The following is a 21,814-nucleotide window of genomic DNA, read 5'->3' as shown; positions in this document are numbered from 1 at the left end:
CACCAAAGCCCTACTGTGCTTCCTCCCGGAGGCTGGCGGCTGCTCTGAGCTAAAGAAACAGCTCCAAGCTGCAGAAAACAAACCCAAACCTTTTCAGAAGTAATAATCGTGGGGTTTAGGGTTGGGGTTTTTTTGCTGTCAGGATGCTCCCCAAGTGAGGAGATGCTGGAGGCCAGGAGGAAGCCCCTCTGCCAAAAACTGGCCCTGCCCAGGCCAGCTGCAGCCTGAACTCAGCAGTGTACAAAGAGAGGGAGAAACAGATCTGCAACTACAAGGAACAAAGAGGGTAAGGAAACAGCACTGAAATTAGCTGGGAAGGGAGGAGGGAAAAAAAACCTGCCTGCAATTCCCTCCTTTTGGATAATTCTTGAGCTTTTTCTGTGCCATCTTGCAGCCTGAAAGTTGTTTTGGTTGCAAAAAATATCAACTGGAGAGAACTCAAAGGGAGCAGAAGTGGGAAGGATGATTCCCTGTGTCTGTGCTGCTGAAATACACAGAAGGAAAGAAAACCACAGCTGGAAGAAGAGGATAAACCTCTCAGGAGCCCAAGAAAGCAGAGCCTTGACCCTGCAACAAGCCTCTGTGGGTCAGCAGCACTGGGAACGGGCATCACAGCCCCCAACATGCCCCTGGACCTGGCTTCAGTCACCTGGGCAAGAGGGATAACAAAGAAAGTGTCCAAATATTTTATTCTTCACAAGTTACATTAACCACATATTACTTTATGGAGCATTTACAGATCATTGTTTTGCTGTTCAGCAGAGATCCCTGTCCACTCACAGCCCCAGCTCTCCTGAGAGGGCCTTTTTCCGTCTCACACCAACTGCTCCTCACCAATCCCCCATCTCCAACCAGCAGCCACTTGATTTTCTGACCATCCAAGCAGCATTTTGATTCCTTCTTGCTCTCTAAACTCTGGCATCCCTCTACTCCTACCATTAGCACAGTCAACCCAGTTGATTACTTACATGCATAAAAGATGAAAACAAAAAGCAGAAGAAATGAAACCCTTTTAACCCCCCCCATCATCAATTCCTTACTGACCACCTGATGAATTCACAGACTGGATCATCCCAACCACAGAGCTGTGATGACTAAATACTAGACAAGATTTTTGTCACAGCTGTGACAGAACCCCCCCCCACAAAGAACTGCACCAGGAAACACTCACCAGAGGAGTTGTTTTCCCAGCCAGCCCCAACCCCTCCCTCCCCACCCCCCACACAACACATTTACCTTGCAGAGGTGAGCACCAAACTCCTGGCTACTAACAACGCTGGCCATGTGGCTACAGACCTGGATGAGAAAGGCAGGCAACCTAACTGATAAAAGCCCCTTCTTCCTGGAGGGCAGGAGGATCCCCAACCACCTCCAGAGTGTTCAAACTACCATCTGGTGACCATCAGGAAAGGGGATTAAGTGGGACTTGAGCACTTCTTTGAAGTGGCACACGGGCAGGAAAGTGAAGACATCCTGTAGTGAAGAGTACAGTGTTCCTCAAAAAATGGGTTAAAAAAACATCCCCAGGTAGTAAAATCACATAGAAATGTAACAGTGGAGGGAACTGTCTGAGGTTTGCTTTAAGAAAGATCGTTGGTGCTGGTTTGTGTTCAACTTGCTGAATCTTCCAGAAGAAAAAATAACCTCAAAAGATTAATGGAAAGGCTGAAGGGGAGGAGCAGGGATGAAGACCAGGGGAAGAAAGCTTGAATCTGTCTTTAACATGCAGGTCATTGGAAAGGATTTTTGTTTTCTTCCATTATTGGTTGGGTTTTTTTTCCCCCCTTCTTGGACACTTCCAACTCAAGAAATGGCAACACGCACATGGCTTCCAGTTTTTAAAGCAAAGAACATAGTTCCCAGGGACTGTGCTGCAGAGACAGGGAGATAAAATGATTGCAAATTCAACCCTTAAAGAAAATAAAGTGTCTCTTTAACCACTGTGAACACCAGGTAATGAAACTTGACTGTCAGCCACGGGTGAGGGAAGCTCTTATTCACTGCTCCTCAGGGCTGAGCTGTGCCTGTGAGGCACAGCCTTGATGCAGAGAGCCCAGCCTGCATAGAGGGGAGAGGCCACGTTGCCAAGTCACAGAGTCACACAGTCATTTCAGTTGGCAAAGCCCTTGAAGCTGCTGCAGTCCCAGCCCTCCCCTCACCCTGCCCAGCCCACCACTAACCCCTGGTCCTCAGCACCTCAGCTCCAGGGCTTTGGGATCCCTCCAGGGCTGGGCACTCCCCCAGCTCCCTGGGCAGCCTGGCACAGGGGCTGACACCCCTCTCAGGGAAACAGTTCTGCCTCAGCTCCAACCTCAACCTCCCCTGGGGCAACTTGAGCCCATTTCCTCTTGTCCTGTCACTCAGGAGCAGAGCCTGACCCCCAGCTCCCTGCAGCCTCTTTTCAGTGAGTGTCAGAGAGTGCTGCTGTCTCCTCTCAGCCTCCTCTTCTCCAGGCTCAACACCCCCATTCCCTCAGCCCCTCCCCAGCCCCTTGTGCTCCAGCCCCTTCCCCAGCTCTGTGCCCGGCTCTGGCCACGCTGCAGCCCCTCAGTGTCCCTGTGGCAGTGAGTGAGGGGCTCAGCACTGATCCCAGCCCTGGAGCTGCAGCCTCCCCAGGGCCCAGCACACGGGACAATCCCTGCCCTGCTCCTGCTGCCACACCACTGCTGATCCCAGCCAGGCTGCCCTTGGCACGCTGCTGGCTCATATCCAAACCAGAGCATTAGAATGATAAACAGCTGAATTACACCATATCCATCCCCACTCCACTGGCTGCAGTACAGCAGCACTCCTGGCTCCAGCCTCACCTGGAGTGCTCATTCCTGCTGATCTTCATTACTGGCACTTGGAGTTCGACTCCTGATCTGGCTTCGGAGCTGCTCTATTAGTTCAGGATTCTGCTGCTGCATCTGCTGAGCAAACTGCTGGCCCCTGAGAGAGAACAAACAACTGTCCTGTTTGTGCTTACACACACCCCAACATAAATTGGTGCTAGAGAATTCATCACAGCCAACTGGCAAAGCTCCACTCTAACAAGTAGTTCACAGAACCACAGAACAGTGGGGGCTGGAAGGGCCCTGCAGAGCTGCTCCAGCCCCAGCCCCTGCTCAAGCAGCTTCCCCTGGCTCAGGGGCACAGGAACGTGTCCAGCTGGGGTTGGAAACCTCCTGAGAAGGAGCCTCCACACCCTCCCTGGGCAGCCTGGGCCAGGGCTCCCTCAGCTCATCACCAAAGGACTTGCTCCTCCTGTGCCAGGGGCACTGCCTGTGTGCCAGCCTGTGCCTGTTACCCCTTGTCCTGCCACTGGCACTACACAACAAAGACTGGCCCCATCCTCCTGACACCCACCCTTTAGGGACTGATCAGCATTTATAAGGTCCCCTCTCAGCCTTCTCCAGGCTGAAGAGCCCCAGGGCTCACAGCCTTTTCTCATCAGATGTCCCAGTTCCCTACTTCTCCACCCCAAAAGCAGTAGTACTGTATCCTACACTGAAGCCTTCCTCAAACTGTTAAATTAAGCTTCCAGTTCTATTCAGAACCGCCCCCCAAACCTCCATCAGGGGCCAAGGCACCCAGAGCTCTCTACTCACGCTTGTATGAGGCTGGCGAGATCATTTGTGGAGGGGCTGGTGCCTGCTGTTCCCATGGTGTTGTGGCCACCAGAAATCATCCCAGACATGCTGTGGAAATAAGAGCCATTGCTCAAAGCAGGAAAGAAGCCACAAGAGAAATTCTTTGGTTTTACACTAGAAAGGGAACATCAGCACAATGGGAAAACTGTAATTAAAAGGATGAGCTCCAGAAGGTCTCCAACTCACTGCCTGCCTGTGCTCTGGCAGGATGCTGAGGACAGGCATGTGCCTTGTTCATTTTATGACTTTGTATAGCATCTAAGAATCTCACAGACTTTGGGATGTGAGCCTGTAGCAAAGAAGGGGATGTTCTCATTTTAACTGAGAGCTGTGAAATCCCGTCTCCAGGTCACGTAAATACAGTGCAGCAAAACCAAACTGACCCCACACTTCCCAAACCCTGATCCAGTGTCACAATCCATCCTGCCTCCCCTTCTGCAAATGTTGGCACTAAGATTCCTCTTCAGCACAGTGCAGTGTACTAAAAGTACACCTGAGTTCAAGCAATGGCCTGGTTTAAAGGTTGCCCTCAGTAACGGTGGTCCAAGCACCCTCTCATTTCCATCCAGACACAGTGCAAATGTTAAACACACATAAGAGCCTCAAATAAGCAAATCAAAGAGCAAATAGAAGATGGAATCAAACTTACAGCTGTTGTACTTGTGGGTTGTTCATGAGGTTAGATGCCTATTTAAAGGGGGGAGAAAAAGAGACCCTATTTAGACAGAAGTGATTGGGCAGATATGCAGATGTGCCATTCAACTACAAAGTGAAGGCAGAAATGCTTGGAAACAGAGGAATGGGACAAAAAAAACCCTAAGGGAAGCAGAGTACAACACACAAGAGAAGGCAGGTAAGACAGCACAGAACCTCAGAATTTAGGGATTGATCAGCACTGATGAGATCCCCCTGAGCTCAGGCTTCTCTTCTCCAGTTGAACAGCCCCAGGTCTCTCAGCCTTTCCTCCTCACACACATGTTCCATCCCCTCAGCATCTTGCTGTCCCTGCACTGGCCTCTCTCCAGCACTTCCCTGTCTCTCTGGAGCTGAGGAGCCCAGAACTGGCCACAGGACTCCATATGAGGCCTCCCCAGGGCAGAGCAGAACACCTCTTGACCTGCTGCCCATACTCTTCTCAATGCCCTGCAGCATGCCCACGAGGGCACGTTGCTGCTCATGTTTTGTTTGTTATCAACCAGCACTGCCAGGTCCCTCTCCTGGAGCTGCTCTCCAGCAGGTCACCCCCAGCCTGGCTTGGTACAGGCACCCTTTCCATATCCAGCATACTACAAGGAGAAGCCTGTGAGTAAGTCATTGGCTCTTGATTTGACTTGAGTGAAATGCAAGCAGAGTCTCCCCACAGCAACACTGAAGCCATGAAATGAAATGAGAACAGATCTGTTAAAGAGACACGTGGGATGTCCCCAAGCCAGGTACTGATCTGCTTCACCCCAACCAGGCTGACACAGGGAGCACACAGCCTGGCTGGGATCCACATTTACCATACTCATGAAGCCAGGGTTGTTCAGCAAGCCAGCTAAATCGAACCCTCCTGGACCTCCAGTCTGCAAGGAGAAAGAAAGCACAGGCAGATGATGACAGCTTCTCAATTCCTGATGCACATGACAATCAATATTAAAACTTTCCTCCCACTGTTAGCAGAATCTGGCCCTTAAACCATGACAAAGAGAAGAGGCTCTGTCCATACCCTCCCTGTAAAGCTGGAGCCATGGGCAGCCTCCGAGGACGAGGCTCACTGAGGGAGTCAGAGGGCAGATGTCTGCATGACATGACTTACAGCATCCAGCTGTAACCCATTGCAATTACAAACTTAAACACATCCACTTGGTCATCTCTGCACTGGAGAAGTGTTTAGAAAGCTAAAATCCCCTTGAAGATGACAAACTTCAGATGTTCCAGCACAGAGCACAGCAGCAGTGCAGTCATCAGCCTTCTGCTTAGGAAACAGCCCACTTCTTGCCTTAAGAACATAGTGTTTGTAAGAAACAGAGCCACCTAAAATGCCCTTTTGGTATTGCTCACAGGTCACTAGGGAAAAAAAACCCAAAACCTGGATTTTAGGAGGAGTGGCTTTAATTTAAAAAGGTGCTTAAGGCAAAGCTTGCTGTTTCTAAACACTCCCTTCTGATCAGGCTCATTTTCCACCTCTGGTGACTGTGCTCAAGCAGTGCTGTTCCCCTCTCTGGATTCCAGGGGAAAAGACTCATCAACTATCTCCCTCTCCTACTGCACAAAGGATTTGCCTTCTAAACACAGCTCAGGTCATCAGGGCTCTGCCAAACAGCACTTAAAGAGTGAAAGAGCCTCCTTTCTCACCTCACCCATGTGTAACAAAGAGTAGTTCCAGAACTTACTGGGCTGGGAGTCTCCTTCATCTTCTGTTCAGCTATTTTAAGGTTTGATTTGTAAGTGTCGTTGTCTGGATCCAGCTCCAGGGCTTTTTTGTAATAAACAACAGCTTCTGTGTGTTTGTTTAAACTGGAGAGGGCCAAGCTAGCAAAGTGCAAACAAAACAAGGTTAGGCAAGTCTTCCTTCCTCCACTCCCTGCAGTGGTGAAGCACTAGGGATTTTTACTTGGCATTCCAGGGCAGGACACCCCTGAGAGCATCACTGCACAAGGCATTCTGAGATGAGAAACTGAGCCCCAAAAGGTCTGCTCTTACTTACCCCATTCTGCCATAAGCTTTGCTGTAGTTTGGGTCAATGCCTATAGCTCTTTCACAGTCTCTCACTGCTCCAGCATAATTTCCTAGTTTACTGTATGCAGCAGCTCTGGAGGGAATGGAGAAAGATGTGCTTTAGAAAAGACTTATCAGCTCAGATATGCTAAGCAAGGTCACCCCTGGTCCCTCCTCTGTAGTCTCCTGTTGCACATGGCAAAGTCAAGCAGGACCTTGACATAAATCCAAGCCATATCTAGGTGAGCAGGCTGCTACCTAAGCACTCAGCTCTCATTTGGGCTCTCATTTCCCCTCACAGACTGTCCAAGAGGAAAGGCACACAGGTATCACACTTGCTAGCTCAGACAATGGCTCTCAGCCTCCCTTGTGCCTGGGTTTCATCATTTCCACACACACCACCTGAGAGGGAAAGTTGGTTTTGAAGCCATCATTTGCTCACACAAGCCTCAATCTCACAAGTCTTACCAGGGGGCACCTGCTCCAAACCTCATGGGACTGACCTTCAGGCAGCTTTAGCTCAGCTAAAAGCACCAGCTGAGTTCCTTGACAGGGTGAGGTGTCTCCTGGGGCATGAGCACACGTGCAGTCACGTTACTCATGAGCCACTTGGACATTTGTACTCAGCATAAGCAGAAAAACCCAAGCAAATTCTGCTTCAAAGTGTGCTTTGTTCCACTTTTAACTGCTTTTGCTTGGAAACTGACTTGCACAGCCAATTTTGTACTCATAACAACTCCATAAGGAGCCTTCAGCTTATCTCATTTCACTCCTTTGTTTTCATTAGCAACACAGCCTCTCACACCTGAGCTCTCTATCTCACTTAACAGTTAACTGCATGGAAGCAGACACTATTTCATGAAAGCAGCAAGTATTTCTTGGCATCCTTATCTCCCCTCAAATGCCTAATAGAGCTTGTTTCCACACCCACATCCTATGTAGAGATACCAGGGCACAGAGCTGGCAGGAGGCACTGGGAACTGTGTCACCATGAGCTGAAAGAAACCCCAAAGAGCAAGCTGGAGAACAAGCAGCATAAAGCATCATAGAAAGTTACTTTGGCCATTCCAGAGCCTTAGATCTAAGCACTAAGAACAAAACCACAGGTGTACAAGGGTGGAGGCAGAGACAATCAGTACCTGTTGCAGAAATATACAGCATTGGATGGGTTTAATTCAATGGCTTTTCCATAAAAAGACACAGCAGCTTCAAAGTTCTCTGCCTTCATTTGTTCATTTCCTAAAAAGATGGTGGAAAGGCTCGTTAACAACAAAACTGGAGCTAAACAAAAGCAACAGGCTTGGATCCATGTTCTACTTAAGGAAACAGAAGCCAACCACTAGCAGCTTATGCTGCTCAAAGTGCTGGCAAGTGGGAGGCACTTTCAGCCCTGAGGTAGGGGATCTGCTCCCTGGCAATCCCAGGTTGCCCAGTCCTGCTCCCTCAGGCACACCCAAGGCCTTCCCCACCCCATCCTGAGGAGCACTGTTGGCTCAGAGAAAACTCTCTGTTGTACTTCAGCACTCTTCATGCTCTTTTGCATGGCAGAGAAAAGGCAACACAGAGGAGATGTCCTGTTCTGCACAGTACAGGCTTCTCAGGAGGCAAAAGAAAAAGCTGAGCCAGCTGCTTATCCAGGCTCTGTGGCAGCTAAATTATGCCAAGCTCCTGGAGCACAAGCAGAGAAACAAGCAGAAATGGAAGGGTTGATCCCATTTGCTTTCCCCCCTCCCCCATTCCAAGCATTCCCCAGGTGCTGACTGAATTAAGCCTCCCTCTCTCCTCTCAGCTAAACATCATTAGACACCAGCTCCAGAGGAGGTTACCTTCAGTCTTGAGTCTCTCTGCTTCAGCTATGTCATCTTCAGAGGGGGTGATGGGCTCTGAATTGGTTCTGATGTGTTCAGGCTCCTTACAAGGAAAGGGAGAAGTCTGAGATAAGGACTCCTGCTGAGATGTACTACACCTCCCCCTCTCCTTCCCAAGCTTTGGCTCCTCAAGCCCAAAACATTTCCCTCCCACACACCTTGGAGGGGGCAGCACTGCCACGGAAATCAAGCAGAGCTCATTGCTTTGGCAGCTTAAATGGAAACAGCACATATTTTAGGGCACTCACTCACCTTCCCTACAGCAGCTTCAAAGATTTCAGGAAGAGTCTGGGACACAGCTAGGCCTTGGTCTTCCATTGAGACCCCAAATGCTGTCTCCAGGCACTGGATGGCCACTGGACAAGAAGAGTCAGGCAATTAGCTTTCCCCATCCCATCTAAACACTTAATCCCTCTCCCACAGCACCTGGATTTTTTTACTGTTCAGCATACCAGGGGAAAAAAAGCAACCACAACACCTTGAGCCACACAATTCTACACCTAAACCACCAAATTCTGCACACCAGACTTGATATTTGGGCCATATCCTCCGATTTTGCCAAAAGCTTGAGAGCTGGGCAAACCTCATCTCTGGAGATCAAGCTGCTGGACTGAGTGTGTCATTAACAGCTCCCACTCCTTGAGGTGACTCCAGAGCAGGTGCTGGGGATAAAGGTAACCAAACTGGGCCTCTACTTGCCTTTCCACAGATGCAGGTGGCACAGAGCAGGGACAGAGCTGCATGTTTTACTTGCCAGAGGGTGGCTGCTTTGGTAAGTGCTGTGGTCACTCAGAGGTGCACAGACACCAATCAATCACCTTCTCATCAGGCACCAGGCTGTGTTCCCAGCACAGAGGGGAACCCCAGAAACACAGAGCTCACCTTTAAAGAGCTCTCAAACCATATCTTACAGTCCAAAAGCAGCAGGAACAACCCCTTCCTTCCACCCAACACCTTCCTCCTGCTCTTCCCTCCATTCCTGCCTCACCCAGGAATGTACCCACCACTCTGCCAATGTGCCTGTGCTCTCTTTCAGTGGCACAAACCTCCAAGCCAAAGACTAAAGCATAAGCTCCTTAAGCAGATCTTTTAAGATCAAGGTGCTCTTGTTTCCAGCGAAGCCCTCTGCAGAAAGGCTGTATAAATACTGCCAGGGCACGTTGCTGAAAAGCATTTTGATACCAGAAGGGGAGAAAAGCACTCTGCAAGCACAATCCACTTCCATGCAAGGACTAAAGTTCTCATCTTACACTTCCAGCCTCCTGACTTCATTTTATTGAAGATAAAACTTGTTAAGCCTCAAGCCTGGGGTCAGAGAGGCTTTTGATTCCAGGTATATCCCCTCCTCAAGCTAATCTGCTTGTGACAGAGCTAACAAGAAATCAGATAACAAAGCAATCAGCATGGGGATGCTGCACTAGACACCTCCCCAACAAGTTCATTGCAAACCTGGAGCAAGGTTTGATGTTAGGAACAGCTCAGCCAAGAGGCCAAAGAGAGTAACAGGTGCCCAAATTTCCCCAGGTGTTGAGCTGACAGACCTAAGGGCACAAACAGGTAAGCACCAACCTTCCAGACTCTCCTGAGCATCTGGAGACAGGCCCCCATTCTGTAGCTGGTCATGGAGAAACTGGATAATGGAGTAGGCAAGGCGCTTCTGGTCAGCCATTCTGGGAGCAACTTGGTTCAACTTCTGGTAACTTTAAAGTCTGTAGAGAGACAAGTTATATGACTTGATGGACAAGAATTCAAAGAGCTTTTGTGCTGCTCTCCCCTAGTATGGATGTGGAGGATAAGGGGAGGATAAGGTTCAGCACTGGCCAAAGGCTCCAGAGGCTACATTAAACTCTCAGCAGTAACTGCAACTCCCTGTCATGAATTCTACAGGTCTCACTTCACCTTCTCCAGCATGAGCCACACAACACAGTCCTGCTTCACAAGACTCCTGCCAGGGAAATACATCCAAGGTGTTTTTGGTATTCAGGCTACCAAAATCTGAGTGACCAAGACTAAACCAACTAAGCCCCGAGGAGCTTGTCACGAGGACTCCTCAGACTCCTGCTTCCAGAGCATTGTTTGCTTCCAAAACAAAATCAAATGCTGAAGTAAGCTGTCACTGTTAGCAGAGCTGGAGTTCAAGGCTGCCAGTCCTCTGTGCAACTTGCCAGCCTGCTCTGCCAGGGTGCTGATGGTAGAGTGGGAGACCCAACACAAAGCAACCTTCATAAACACAGGCCAAGGCTGGGGCTTCCTACAGCTCCTGATGCAGGTCCTGCAAGCATGACAGACACAGCTCCTTGCATGGCATTGCTCTGCCTCTCTGCAATGCTTAATTGGGTTTCTAGCCCAGAAAACCATTCAGGGTAATTTAATCAGAGAAATTAAATTGCTTAAAGGCAAATTCTGCAGAAGAGAGCCCAACAGAGCCGAGCTGGCCCCAGCCTTCTGAGAGACACAGAGCTGCCTGCTGCAGACAGGCTCTGAGGCAGGGGCCTTGGGCTCCCAGCCCCACAGGCAAGGGAGACCAGCGAGCCCACAGACCCTCCCAGGGCCCCGGGGGCGGGCAGAGAGGAGGGAAGCACCTCTCCTCCCTCAGACCCCCGGGGCCTGGCCCGCAGCTCCCACCGCTGCCCCCGGGAGGGAAGCAGGCCTGAGGAGGTGGAGCCCCGGCCCCCCGACACACCGCTCTGTGAGGAGCGAGGCGGTGGCAGAGGCCTCCCTCAGACAGGGGAACCTGCCCAGCCCAGCCCGCGCCTCGCCACGGCCCAGGCCCGGCCCCAACGGGACCCCAAGCCAGGGGAGCGCCAGGCCCCGCCGCGGGCCCCAGCCCACAGGCTGCCGGCCCCTCCAGGACCGGAGGCGGCCAGCGGGAAGCGGGAAGCGGCGGCGTGTGTCCGCCCGTGTGTCCCGTCCCGTCCCTCCCCCGCTCACCGGGCGCCCCGACACTCGCCTCAGCCGGGGCGGGCTCCGCACTGCGCATGCGCCGCCCCCCGCGCCTGCGCGCCGCCGCCGGGGCCGCCCCCCCGCCCCGCCCCTCCCGCGGCCGCCGGGACGCCTCTGCGCATGCGCCGAGCACCGGGGCGGGGCCAAGAGCTGTGGCCACGCCCCCGCTGTTACCATAGAGAGGAGCCGTCGCTATGGGAACGGCTCGGGCAACTCCGGGCCGCGCTCCGCTCCCACCCCCCGCTCCCACCCGCACCGGGCCCATGGCGGTGCCCCGCAGCTGCCGAGGCTGGGATGAGGCTCCATGTTGGCGTGTGGATGAGCCTCAGCCCCTCCCCGGGCCGGACGGGGCCAAGGGAAGGGGAGAGCGGCCCAGTCCTCCCCGCTCCCAGAATGCCGCGGCGCGGCCGCTCTGTCCGCCCGCCTCTGTGGCTGGGGCGCATGGTCGGTGCGCGGGGCCGGCGCGGGCTCCTCCCGGTGTCGTTGGCAGAGCGGCGCCTCCCGGTCCCGGCCGCGCCGCCGGCATGGCCCCCCCAACAGGTACCGGCCGACGGCGGGGGGCGCCAGGGGCGGCAGCGGGGGCTGGGGTGGCGTGGGGACACCTGAGGAGCCGGCGCGGCGAGGACGGAGGGATGGGCCCCGCAGCAGGGAGCCGGGGCCGCGTCCCCCGAGGAGGCCACACGGGCTCCTCGTGTCCCCTCTGTCACCTCGCAGCGCCGCAGCTCCCGCCGCGGGCCGGGGACAGACATCCAGCCCCTCTTCCCCCGCCGTGGGCAGAGGCACTGCCGGCGGCACGGCGGGAGTCGGGTTTCTGTGAAGGACTCGTCGTGGCTGAGAAGGGTAAACAGTGCCCGGAAAAGAATCCGGTAGCCGATTGCCAGCAGCGCTCGGGTTCCTCGGGAGCCGGATTGCTCATGGCCGGGGTTTGTTTGCTGGGCCTCTCCTTTAAGTGCTTTTATCGAGCTTTAGCTGTGCAGATGAGTTTTGTCTCCAGCCCTTGCAAGGCTATGCTCTCACAGGCCGTTTCCTCCCGCGGTTCCCCAGGTAATGTTGTGGATAGCCAGTCCCCCAGGCTCCTGGCAAATCAGCTGAGATGGGACCTGACTGCGGAGCAGATAGAAACCATGGCTGCAGAGCTCACCGAGAGAACCAAGCTTGTGTACGACCGGGTGGGCTCCCAGGAGCAGGGTGAGGTGTCCTATGAAAACACTCTCAAGGCACTGGCAGATGTGGAAGTGGAGTACACAGGTAGGTACACCCAGAGGGAGCAGTGGCTTTCTAGAAATCAACATCTCATGAGGAAGATTTTCTTTGGGTGACTTTTTTCCCCCTCTCTGTACTGTCGTCTCCTTTTTCCTTCCCTTGGCTCCCTCAGCTGGATGTTGGGTTTGTGCCAGTTAATGTTTATACAGCTAGGTGTAACTACAAAGGGTAGAGCAAATTTGTCACAAAGAAAGACTGGACTTTGGCAGCAGGAGTTGCTCAGGTTTCCAAGGTTGTCTCCTGTTTTGACATGTCAAGGTGTATTAGTGGGAAGAATTTCACATCAGCAGAGATGATTCAGATGATCTAAGAAACCTTCAGCTCTGTTTTTTGTACCATCCAAGACAGCAGATCAATCTCTGTGTGCCTTGTTCAAATACTCCTGTCATTTCAAGGATTGCATATTTCATGACTGTGTTGTGCTGACAAATGATATATCTCTGGTTGATTATTTACAGCAGCAGAGTGCCAAAGTCAGGCAGCCCTTCTCCTGCCTCCTGGCATCTGTTAGCCATCCTAACCTCATGGGGTGTCACACCTGTAGGAAGCAGAAGCCAGTCTGAATGCCTCTTCTCTCTGATTTCTTGCTTTTCCCTGAAATAAGAGGAAAAGCACTTACTAAGCAGGGGTAATGTTAACTTCAGCAAAACTGTCAGCACTTTCCCTGGGCAGCAGGGAGTAGCTGCCTGCTCACTTTCTGCTGGGTGGAGAGTTCTCGTGCCTGGAAGGCAGCACCTTCCCTCTGGAGTTGTGAGGTTTTGCAGAGATGGGGGCAGGGAATGTTCTGCCTGTTTTCACTTCTAAAGTGGAGGTAGGTCAGAACAGAGCATGCCTGGGATGTGGTGGCTCTTGAGGAGTACCTGCAGTAAAGGTGTGATGCTTTTAGCCTGGTCCTCTCATGAAAGGAGTCCTGCAGTGGTGCTGCCTGTGTGTGTGCCAGCATAGCAGCCTGTGCTTATTGAAACTATTGACATCAGCTTTTGCTGGGGCCAAGAAGCCAATGGCATCCTGGGGAACATGAGGGAGAGTGTGGGCAGCAGGTTGAAGGAGGTTCTGCTCCCCCTCTGCTCTGCCCTGAGGAGGCCTCATCTGGAGTCCTGTGTCCAGTTCTGGGCTGCCCAGCTGCAGAGAGACAGGGAACTGCTGGAGAGAGGCCAGTGCAGGGACAGCAAGATGATCAGGGTGTGTGAGGAGGAAAGGCTGCAGGCCCTGGGGCTGTTCAACTGGAGAAGAGAAGCCTGAGCTCAGGGGGATTTCATCAGTGCTGATCAATCCCTAAAGGGTGGGTGTCAGGAGGCTGGGGCCAGTGTTTGGTGTGTGGTGGCCAGTGGCAGGACAAGGGGTAACAGGCAGAGGCTGGCACACAGGCAGTGCCCCTGGCACAGGAGGAGCAAGTCCTTTGGTGCTGAGGGGAGGGAGCCCTGGCCCAGGCTGCCCAGGGAGGGTGTGGAGGCTCCTTCTCAGGAGGTTTCCAACCCCACCTGGACACGTTCCTGTGCCCCTTGAGTGATGGGAACCTGCTTTAGCAGGGGCTTGGGCTGGAGCAGCTCTGCAGGGCCCTTCCCACCCTCACCATTCTGTGAAGGGCATTGAGATCTCACAGGCTTGACATTTGAGGGAGTTGTGTGAGAGGATGCATTGCAGTGGGAAATCAGGACAGATGTGCTCAGCAGCAAGGAAGGGGTGAACGAGTGGTGCGCAGCGAGGACAGCACTGGGTTTGTCTGATGGCAGCAGCTTGCCTTGCTCTTCCTTTGTGTAGGCAGACAGGTCAGGCTCTGGGGCTGTCAAACCAGCTCCTAGTTAACACAGGCTCTCTGTGTGCACTCCCACTCACCAGCAGTTCTGGGACATGAAGCCATCTCCTCTGTAATCCCTCTTCTTTCTTTGCAGTCCGTCGGAACATGCTGGACTTCCCCCAGCATGTCTCTCCTTGCAAGGACATCCGTGCAGCGAGCACTGAGGCTGACAAGAAGCTCTCAGAGTTTGATGTGGAGATGAGCATGAGGCAGGATGTGTACCAGAGGATTGTCTGGCTCCAGGTGTGTGCCTGGGAGGATGCTGTGGCAGTGATACCGCTGAGCAGGGCACTGCAATGACAACAAACCCTCTTCCCTTGTCTCATAGCTTAGAAGTGAATGAGATCTGGATCTGAATCGCTGTGTGACTGTGACAGAATGGTCCAGCTGTTAGTGGGAACTGGGGAGTTGGGGTTTAAGGGCTCAGCCCCTTGGTGAAACAGTGTAGACCCATCCTGCCTCACACAAGAAGGGGTCTGAGTAATGCCCTAGGAAGCGCTGCACTGCAGCACAAAGGTGAAGTGCTTAAAGCAATCCAATAGGAACTACTGCATCAAGCCAAAGCCTTCTTTTGGGTTGTTTGCATCTACTTCTGGGTCACTGGTGTTACAATAAGCCCCAGCTCCTCCCAGATACCAAGTTCCTGCAACACCTGATCCCTGTGCCTGTGGGTTTTGTTTTACAGGAGAAAGCCGAGAGCGCTTCGCTCAAGCCCGAAGCAAAGAGATACCTGGAGAGGCTGATCAAACTGGGGAAGAGAAATGGGCTCCATCTCCCTGAGGAAACACAGGAGGTGAGATCTCAGCACTTAAAGGAAGCACACACAGGGGAAGCCTTGCAGGGCTATTAGGACAGGGTGATGTTAGAGCAGAGGACTGAGGCTCAGCCTCTGATCCCTGTCACTTTGGGTGCTCTGGGCCACATCTCCATCCCCTTCTTTCTCCTTTCCTTTGAAGGAGAGAACGTTTACAAAGTGGGGTTGACAGTGGGAATTGAGGGACTCCTGAGAAGCTGAAATTCAGGAGTGGAAGGAGCAGCTGGTCCCCAGATGCTAGGGGGAAGTTGGGGAAGCCCCACACTGGGGTTGGGGTGAGCAGGCTGGAGGGGCTGAGCCCCTCAAGGTCCCCCTGTCTTAACCACGTGCCAATGGCTCAGGGAAGGAGCTGGGTTAAAAATAGAAGGTGAAATGAAATAAGGGTCGAGGAGGTTGTTGCTTCAACATCTGCAGCCCCTGAGCTGGCAGGAGATGGCTGGGATCTTGCTGAGGTGGCTGCTCTCCTCCCAGGTGTGATCAAAGGGAGCCTGTTCCAGGCTGAGAGCTCAGCACCCGCGTGCAATTAATTCTGCAGCGTCGTGTTTGAGTAAAAGCCAAGAGTGGGCTGCTGGGCAGCTCAGCAGGCAGGCTGGAGGTGCTGAATGGGGCTGTTTGACTTCCCCTCTGGACTGATTTTTTCTCTATTCATCTGTATTTTAAAGAAAATCAAAGCTATTAAGAAAAAACTGAGTGTCCTTTGCATAGACTTCAACAAGAACCTCAACGAGGACACCACCTACTTGCCCTTCTCAAAGGAAGAGCTAGGTATGGAGCTCTCTGGCTTTTCCCTGCTGGTGTAGCCCTGTTCCTGGGCTCAATCCCAGAGCTGGTATTTCTGGAGAGGCCTGGGCTCTCCCATCAGTCCCATCTGCTCTTTTCTCAGGGGGGCTCCCTGAGGACTTCCTAAACTCCCTGGAGAAGACAGAGGATGGTAAGCTGAAAGTCACCTTGAAATACCCTCACTATTTCCCTCTTCTGAAGAAGTGCTACGTGCCTGAGACGAGGAGGAAGGTGGAGGAGATGTTCAACTCCAGGTGCAAAGAGGTAGGTGGACCTTGCTTCCTGCCAGCAGGACTGGACAAGATAACAGCTCAGGCTCAGGCACTGAAGGGCTCTCACTGGAGTTTTGGGCTGTTCCCCACGCTGGGGCTCGTGCTTCCTTTCTCACTCCTGTGCCCCACTTCACCTTTTTCTCTGACTCTTACCTTGCAGGAGAATTGCTTGATCCTCAAGGAGCTGGTGGACTTGAGGGCTCAGAAAGCAAGTCTGCTGGGCTTCAACACACATGCAGACTTTGTGCTGGAGATGAACATGGCTAAAAGTAGCCAGACAGTGGCCACCTTCCTGGGTAAGGCGCCTGGCTGGGACAGGGGGGGCATGTGCTGGGCTGGGGGTGCTGCCCAGCCCTGGGCACTGGCCCTACCTGCCTTGGTTGTTCCTAGATGAGCTGGCCCAGAAACTGAAACCTCTTGGGGAGAAGGAAAGAGCTGTGATCCTGGACTTGAAAAAGAAAGAGTGTGAGAAGCGTGGCCTGGAGTTCGACAACCGCATCAACGCCTGGGACATGCGCTATTACATGAACCAGGTGGAGGAGACCAAGTACAGCGTGGACCAGAATCTGCTGAAGGAGTACTTCCCCATGCAGGTGGTCACCACAGGCCTGCTGGCCATTTACCAGGAGCTGCTGGGGCTCACTTTCCACCTGGAAGAGAAAGCTCAGGTCTGGCACGAGGATGTCCAGCTCTACACGGTGAAGGACACGTCGTCCGGGGAGACCATCGGCAAATTCTACCTGGACCTGTACCCACGGTGAGGTGAAGGGATGTGGAGGCTGGGGCAGGGGGAGTAGAGCCTGGCACCTGCCTGGGCAAGAGGCCTTTCTGCTTATGAATGTGCACAGAGAGTGAATCATAGAGTGGTGCTGGGTGTGCAGGGCCCTGCAGAGCTCATCCAGCCCCTGCTCCAGCAGGTTCCCCTGGCTCAGGGGGCACAGGAACGTGTCCAGGTGGGGTTGGGAACCTCCTGAGAAGGAGCCTCCACACCCTCCCTGGGCAGCCTGGGCCAGGGCTCCCTCACCTCAGCACCAAAGGACTTTCTCCTTGTGTTTAGATGGAGCTTCTTGTGCTCCAGCCCGTGCCTGTTCCCCCTAGCAATGGGCAGGGCTGTCCCAGGAGCACGGGGCCACCAGAGCCTTCAGCTCTGAGCAGCACCACAGTGGTTTGTGAAGATCCACCTCACAAACCCTCCTCTTCCTGCCTTAGGGAAGGGAAGTATGGGCATGCAGCCTGCTTTGGCCTGCAGCCAGGCTGCCTCCTGCCAGACTCCAGCCGCCAGATCTCAGTGGCTGCCATGGTGGCCAACTTCACCAAGCCCACGCCGGACGCTCCTTCCCTGCTGCAGCACGACGAGGTGGAGACCTACTTCCACGAATTTGGGCACGTCATGCACCAGCTGTGCTCTCAGGTAAGGGCTGGCAGAAGGTTGCTGTGTTACCTCTCCCCTCTGGTGCTCCTTTGGGGGGTTGAGTGCTGCCCTGCTCTGAGCTGGCTGTGTCTCCCAGGCGGAGTTTGCCATGTTCAGTGGGACACACGTGGAGCGGGACTTTGTCGAGGCCCCGTCACAGATGCTGGAGAACTGGGTGTGGGAGAAGGAGCCACTGCTGCGGATGTCCAAGCACTACAAAACTGGAAGCCCCATCCCTGATGAGCTGCTGGAGAAGCTCATTAAATCCAGACAGGCAAACACAGGTGGGCACCTGCAGAGGGAAGAGGGAGAAGAGGGCAGAGCCTCACCCTGTGTGTGGGGAGGGGAAGGGGACTCCTGGTTACATGGCTGGGTGGAGGAAAGGCTTTAGCTCCCTCTGCTTGGTGACTGAAGGGACTGGGGGAAGGAACTCCATCTGCCTGCCACTGAGTTTGCCTCTTCCTTTGGCAACAGGGCTCTTCAACCTGCGTCAGATCGTCCTGGCCAAGGTGGACCAGGCGCTGCACACCCAGACGAAGGCTGACCCCGTGGAGGTGTTTGCCCGGCTGTGTGAGGAGGTGCTGGGTGTTCCTGCCACCCCAGGTACCCTGCAGCTTGGAGGAGGGGTCCTGCTCTTGTTGGGTCTGGCCTGTGAGCTTGGCTCAGCAGGTTTTCTTCAAGGCTGAGGCTTGGAGATGGCTCAATGGGGACAGTTCCTGCTGGCTCTAGGAAAAGCAGGGCTGTTTAGTTTAGGTTGGCAAAGGCCCTGAAGCTGCTGCAGTCCCAGCCCTCCCCTCACCCTGCCCAGCCCACCACTAACCCCTGGCCCTCAGCACCTCAGCTCCAGGGCTTTGGGATCCCTCCAGGGCTGGGGACTCCCCCAGCTCCCTGGGCAGCCTGGCACCCCTGGGCATGCTGCTGGCTCCTGTTCAGCTGCTGGCACCAACCCCCCCAGGCCCTTTCCCTCCAGCAGCTTCCCAGCCCCTCTGCCCCAGCCTGGAGCAGTGTCTGGGGTTACTGTGGCCCAACCTCATGCAATTGCCCTTGGCAACACCAGAGAAAAATAACTGGAAGGTTCTTCCCTGCTTCCCCTGGGCTTGTCACCAAGCTGCCCCTGTGCCTGCAGTGAGTCTGCAACAGCCTTTCCCCTTAACTCCCCTTTCCCTTCCTTTGCCCCACAGGTACCAACATGCCTGCTACATTTGGCCACTTAGCTGGGGGCTATGATGCCCAGTACTATGGCTACCTCTGGAGTGAAGTGTACTCCATGGATATGTTCCACACACGCTTCAAGCAGGAGGGGATCATGAACTGTAAGGTAGGGAGCACAGCCTGGCCCAGCCCTTGGTGGTGCCAAAGGGGGGGCGGCTGTGCCACGTGTGCCCCTTCTCCCCTTGCAGGTGGGCATGGATTACAGGAACTGCATCCTGCACCCTGGGGGTTCCCTGGATGCTTCTGACATGTTGAAGAAGTTCCTGGGCCGTGAACCCAAGCAGGATGCCTTCCTGGCCAGCAAAGGACTGAAGGTGGAGAGCAACTCCCTGCCTTCAGCCTGCTGAGCAACAGCTCCGGCCCATCTGAGCCAAGCCAGCTCCTGTGTCTACACAATAGTCCTCCCAGGTCCTTCTGTCCCCAAAACACATCCTGGGCCAGCCCCTGCCTGGAGCTGTTGCTCTGAAATCCTCCTCTGAGCTCATGCCCTGGGCTTCAGGAGCCGTGTGCAGCCCCTCTCTGGGGCTCTGCAGCGACAGCTCTGCAGAGGGAGTGGAATCCCCTGTGTCACCCCTCGAGGGGGCTGGTGCTAACCCACACAAATTGGCTGAACTTTGAACCTGTTTTCTGCAGGAGGGTGAGTGTCAGCCTCAGTTGCAGCAGGGAGGGAGGGTGAGGGGACTCACAACTTGAACCATTGTTTGAAAAATCCCTTCTTTTTAAGAAACACTTTCCCTTGGGCTTGGCTTGTTTGGTGCCCCAGGGCAGAATTAACTGCTCTGAAACAAGCTTTGGGAGTCCTGCTCTGGTCTTTGGGCAGCTGGAGACTGGGAATAAAGATGGGAAAGATCCTAGAGCCTAAAACCCTTTGCATTTACTGGAACATCCTGCCCTGAGCCCCTCTCATGTCTGTGCTGGGGCAGCAGGCTTGGGAGGAGTGGAAAGATGATGGATATGGCTCTTCCCAGAGGAGGAGGGGTTGGGGAGTGGGGTTTGGCCCCCACATAGAGTGTCCTTGGGAGCTCAGACCTTCCTCCAGGCTGCATCCAGCTGCTGGGTTCCCACTGTGGGGTGGTCGATGCCTCCTGAGCTGAGGTCGTGGTGCTAGAGGGTGTTGCTATTGCTGTCACCTCTAAGCCAGGGTGGGACAGGGGAGGATTGTGGAAGAAAACAAACACCCCAACCCAAGCCCAAGAAGGGGATGTCACGCTCCTGTCAGATCTCAGTGACACGTAGTAGCACAGCTTCAAACAACACTGGGATAAAAATACCAAGTGGGCTTTGGGCCAGGCCTTGAGCAGCCGGGCTCTGGGCACAGTGCCCAGCTGGGTCTGGCAGCCAGCCCTTTGCCCAGCCTTGGGAGCAGCCACTCACCACCCCCCAAGCTGTTCCACTGTCCCCAGGAACCCTGAAAGTGGTGCCAGCATGGCGTGGTGTGGCACAGTGTGCCACCCTCTGTGGGGCCCTGCAGGCAGGCAGCTCTGCTGGGCTGTGGGTCAGAGCTGCTGAGGGGAGCACTGAGCCCCAGGCCAAAGGCCAGGTTGGACTTTTGCTCACTGAAAGAGTCACACAGGGCCTGGGCAGGGGTTTGGCAGGGAGTGTGAGGGGCAGGAGCAGGAGAGGCAGCTTCCTTGGGCTGTGCAGGGAGCTGTGAGCTCTGGCTGGCCTGAGGGAGGTCCTGAGGCCATATTCCATTTGCTGGAGTCTCACCTCACCCCAGGCTTGGGTTCTGGCCCTGACACTCTTGGAGAGCTGTGGGATCCCCCTCTAAAGCTCTCCTGTGGCTTGAGCACACAGGGTGCTGGTGAGAGCCCGAGTCCCTGTGCTCACCCCCCACCCAGCCTGGCCCCAGTGGTGTGTGGGGGCTGCTGCCCCTCCCCAGGTTCTCCCACCACCCTCCCTCCCCATCCAGCCTCTTCCCTTTGCTTCTCCTCCTCACCACAGGCTCTGGCATCCTTTGTTGGAAGAACCCCCCCCCCCCAGGTGCAGACAAAGTGGTTGCTGTCACCTCTCAGCCCCAGCTCCCCCCGTGACACCCTCCCTGCCCCGTCCCCTCTTGCTCTGACACACAAACAGCCCCTCAGTGCTCTCTGGGGCCACATTTGAGCCTCGTGGCTTTGTCCCCACCCTGTGTTTTGGGCACTGCCCTGAGTTAACACTCTGAGTGTTTTCATTGTCATGTTTTACTTGAGCTTACAGCATTTGCTCTCAGCCCTCTCAAGGGAGACAGCTGAAGCTGACCAGGGGAACCACTTTCCTCCCTCCTTCCAGCCCAGGGATAACTGTTCCCTCTTCCTGCTGGTGGTTTGTGGGATGAGGTGCTGCTGAAGGCTGCAGCCAGGCAGGGGAGGGGAACCTGCTGCCTGTCCCTGTGCAGTGGGATCCCCTGAAGCAACACCAGGCTCACTGAAGCTGCATCTTCCCCTGCAGCCTCCCCTCCCCATCCCACCCAGGCTGGCAGGGAAGAGAGGCCCCTTGTAGGTTTGGGGGGTTTTCTTCTGCGAGTTTTTTCCATCCTGTTAACCTTTTGTAAGGGCAAACTGGTGTGTGCCTTTCATCCTAGTCACATCCCCCCCCTGCTTGTGTCAGGGGCTGGATTTTAGGCAGTTCCTAGCACCAATAAAGCTTTTCCCAAGCAGCTCTTTGCTTGGCTCGGGCCCTGCTGAGGAAGCTGCTCCTTGGAGCTGCAGGGAGATGGCTGCTGCCCCCTCCCTGGGGTTGCAAGGAGGGGTGAGCCCTGATGCTCCTGGCACAGCCACCTCCTCTGCAGTGCCACAGCCACCTCCCTCAGCCACTGCCACAGCAGGTCCTGTCCCACGAAGACGGGCACAGAGCGACAGGCGCGGGGTGGCAGCGAGGCCGGCGTGAAGCCCTGCGGAGCCGCAGGCTGTGACCCCCGTCCCTCCGAGGGCTCCCTGGGGTCTGGGCTCCCCCCTTGGCCACTCACCTGGGTGAAGAAGCTGTGGTCCAGCACATCCTGCAGGCTGGGCCGTGCTGTGGGCTCGGGGGTCAGCAGGTGGGCAACGAGGGCCTGGGCGTGGGGCGAGAGGTGTGGGGCTGGCGGGTACCGCGCTGCGCGGATGCGCCGGTACAGCTCCTGCCGCTCGGCCGCCTCGAACGG

At 54.6% G+C, this 21,814-nt stretch overlaps 2 protein-coding genes across 5 annotated transcripts; one reads left to right on the top strand and one right to left on the bottom strand.

The window, feature by feature from the left end:
- Positions 1-672: 672 nt before the first annotated feature.
- Positions 673-11,223, bottom strand: SGTA (small glutamine rich tetratricopeptide repeat co-chaperone alpha). Of its 4 annotated transcripts, none has more exons than XM_062015125.1 (12): positions 11,151-11,223; positions 9,770-9,909; positions 8,453-8,556; positions 8,159-8,243; positions 7,472-7,571; positions 6,322-6,426; positions 6,008-6,146; positions 5,135-5,197; positions 4,282-4,319; positions 3,591-3,680; positions 2,808-2,931; positions 673-1,871 (listed from the first exon to the last, which is right to left on the bottom strand). In XM_062015125.1, the coding sequence occupies exons 2-11, from the start codon at positions 9,867-9,869 to the stop codon at positions 2,817-2,819; spliced, it is 939 nt and encodes a 312-aa protein (XP_061871109.1). In that variant the 5' UTR covers positions 9,870-9,909; positions 11,151-11,223; the 3' UTR covers positions 673-1,871; positions 2,808-2,816. The 4 variants fall into 4 exon arrangements, with proteins under 4 accessions (XP_061871109.1, XP_061871108.1, XP_061871110.1 ...); XM_062015124.1 differs by having other exon boundaries at positions 11,132-11,191; XM_062015126.1 differs by lacking the exon at positions 673-1,871 and adding an exon at positions 1,901-2,058 and having other exon boundaries at positions 11,132-11,191.
- Positions 11,224-11,323: 100 nt separating this feature from the next.
- On the top strand, positions 11,324-19,557 carry THOP1 (thimet oligopeptidase 1). The gene is made up of 13 exons (XM_062015086.1): positions 11,324-11,683; positions 12,188-12,391; positions 14,299-14,447; positions 14,890-14,997; positions 15,681-15,783; positions 15,902-16,062; positions 16,231-16,366; positions 16,461-16,827; positions 17,280-17,481; positions 17,579-17,765; positions 17,956-18,084; positions 18,663-18,799; positions 18,882-19,557. The coding sequence occupies exons 1-13, from the start codon at positions 11,338-11,340 to the stop codon at positions 19,038-19,040; spliced, it is 2,388 nt and encodes a 795-aa protein (XP_061871070.1). The 5' UTR covers positions 11,324-11,337; the 3' UTR covers positions 19,041-19,557.
- Positions 19,558-21,814: the final 2,257 nt, after the last annotated feature.

The sequence above is a fragment of the Colius striatus genome, chromosome 25, assembly GCF_028858725.1.
Source record: "Colius striatus isolate bColStr4 chromosome 25, bColStr4.1.hap1, whole genome shotgun sequence".
In the NCBI taxonomy this organism is placed as follows: domain Eukaryota; kingdom Metazoa; phylum Chordata; class Aves; order Coliiformes; family Coliidae; genus Colius; species Colius striatus.
This window is presented reverse-complemented; position numbering and strand designations above follow the sequence as displayed.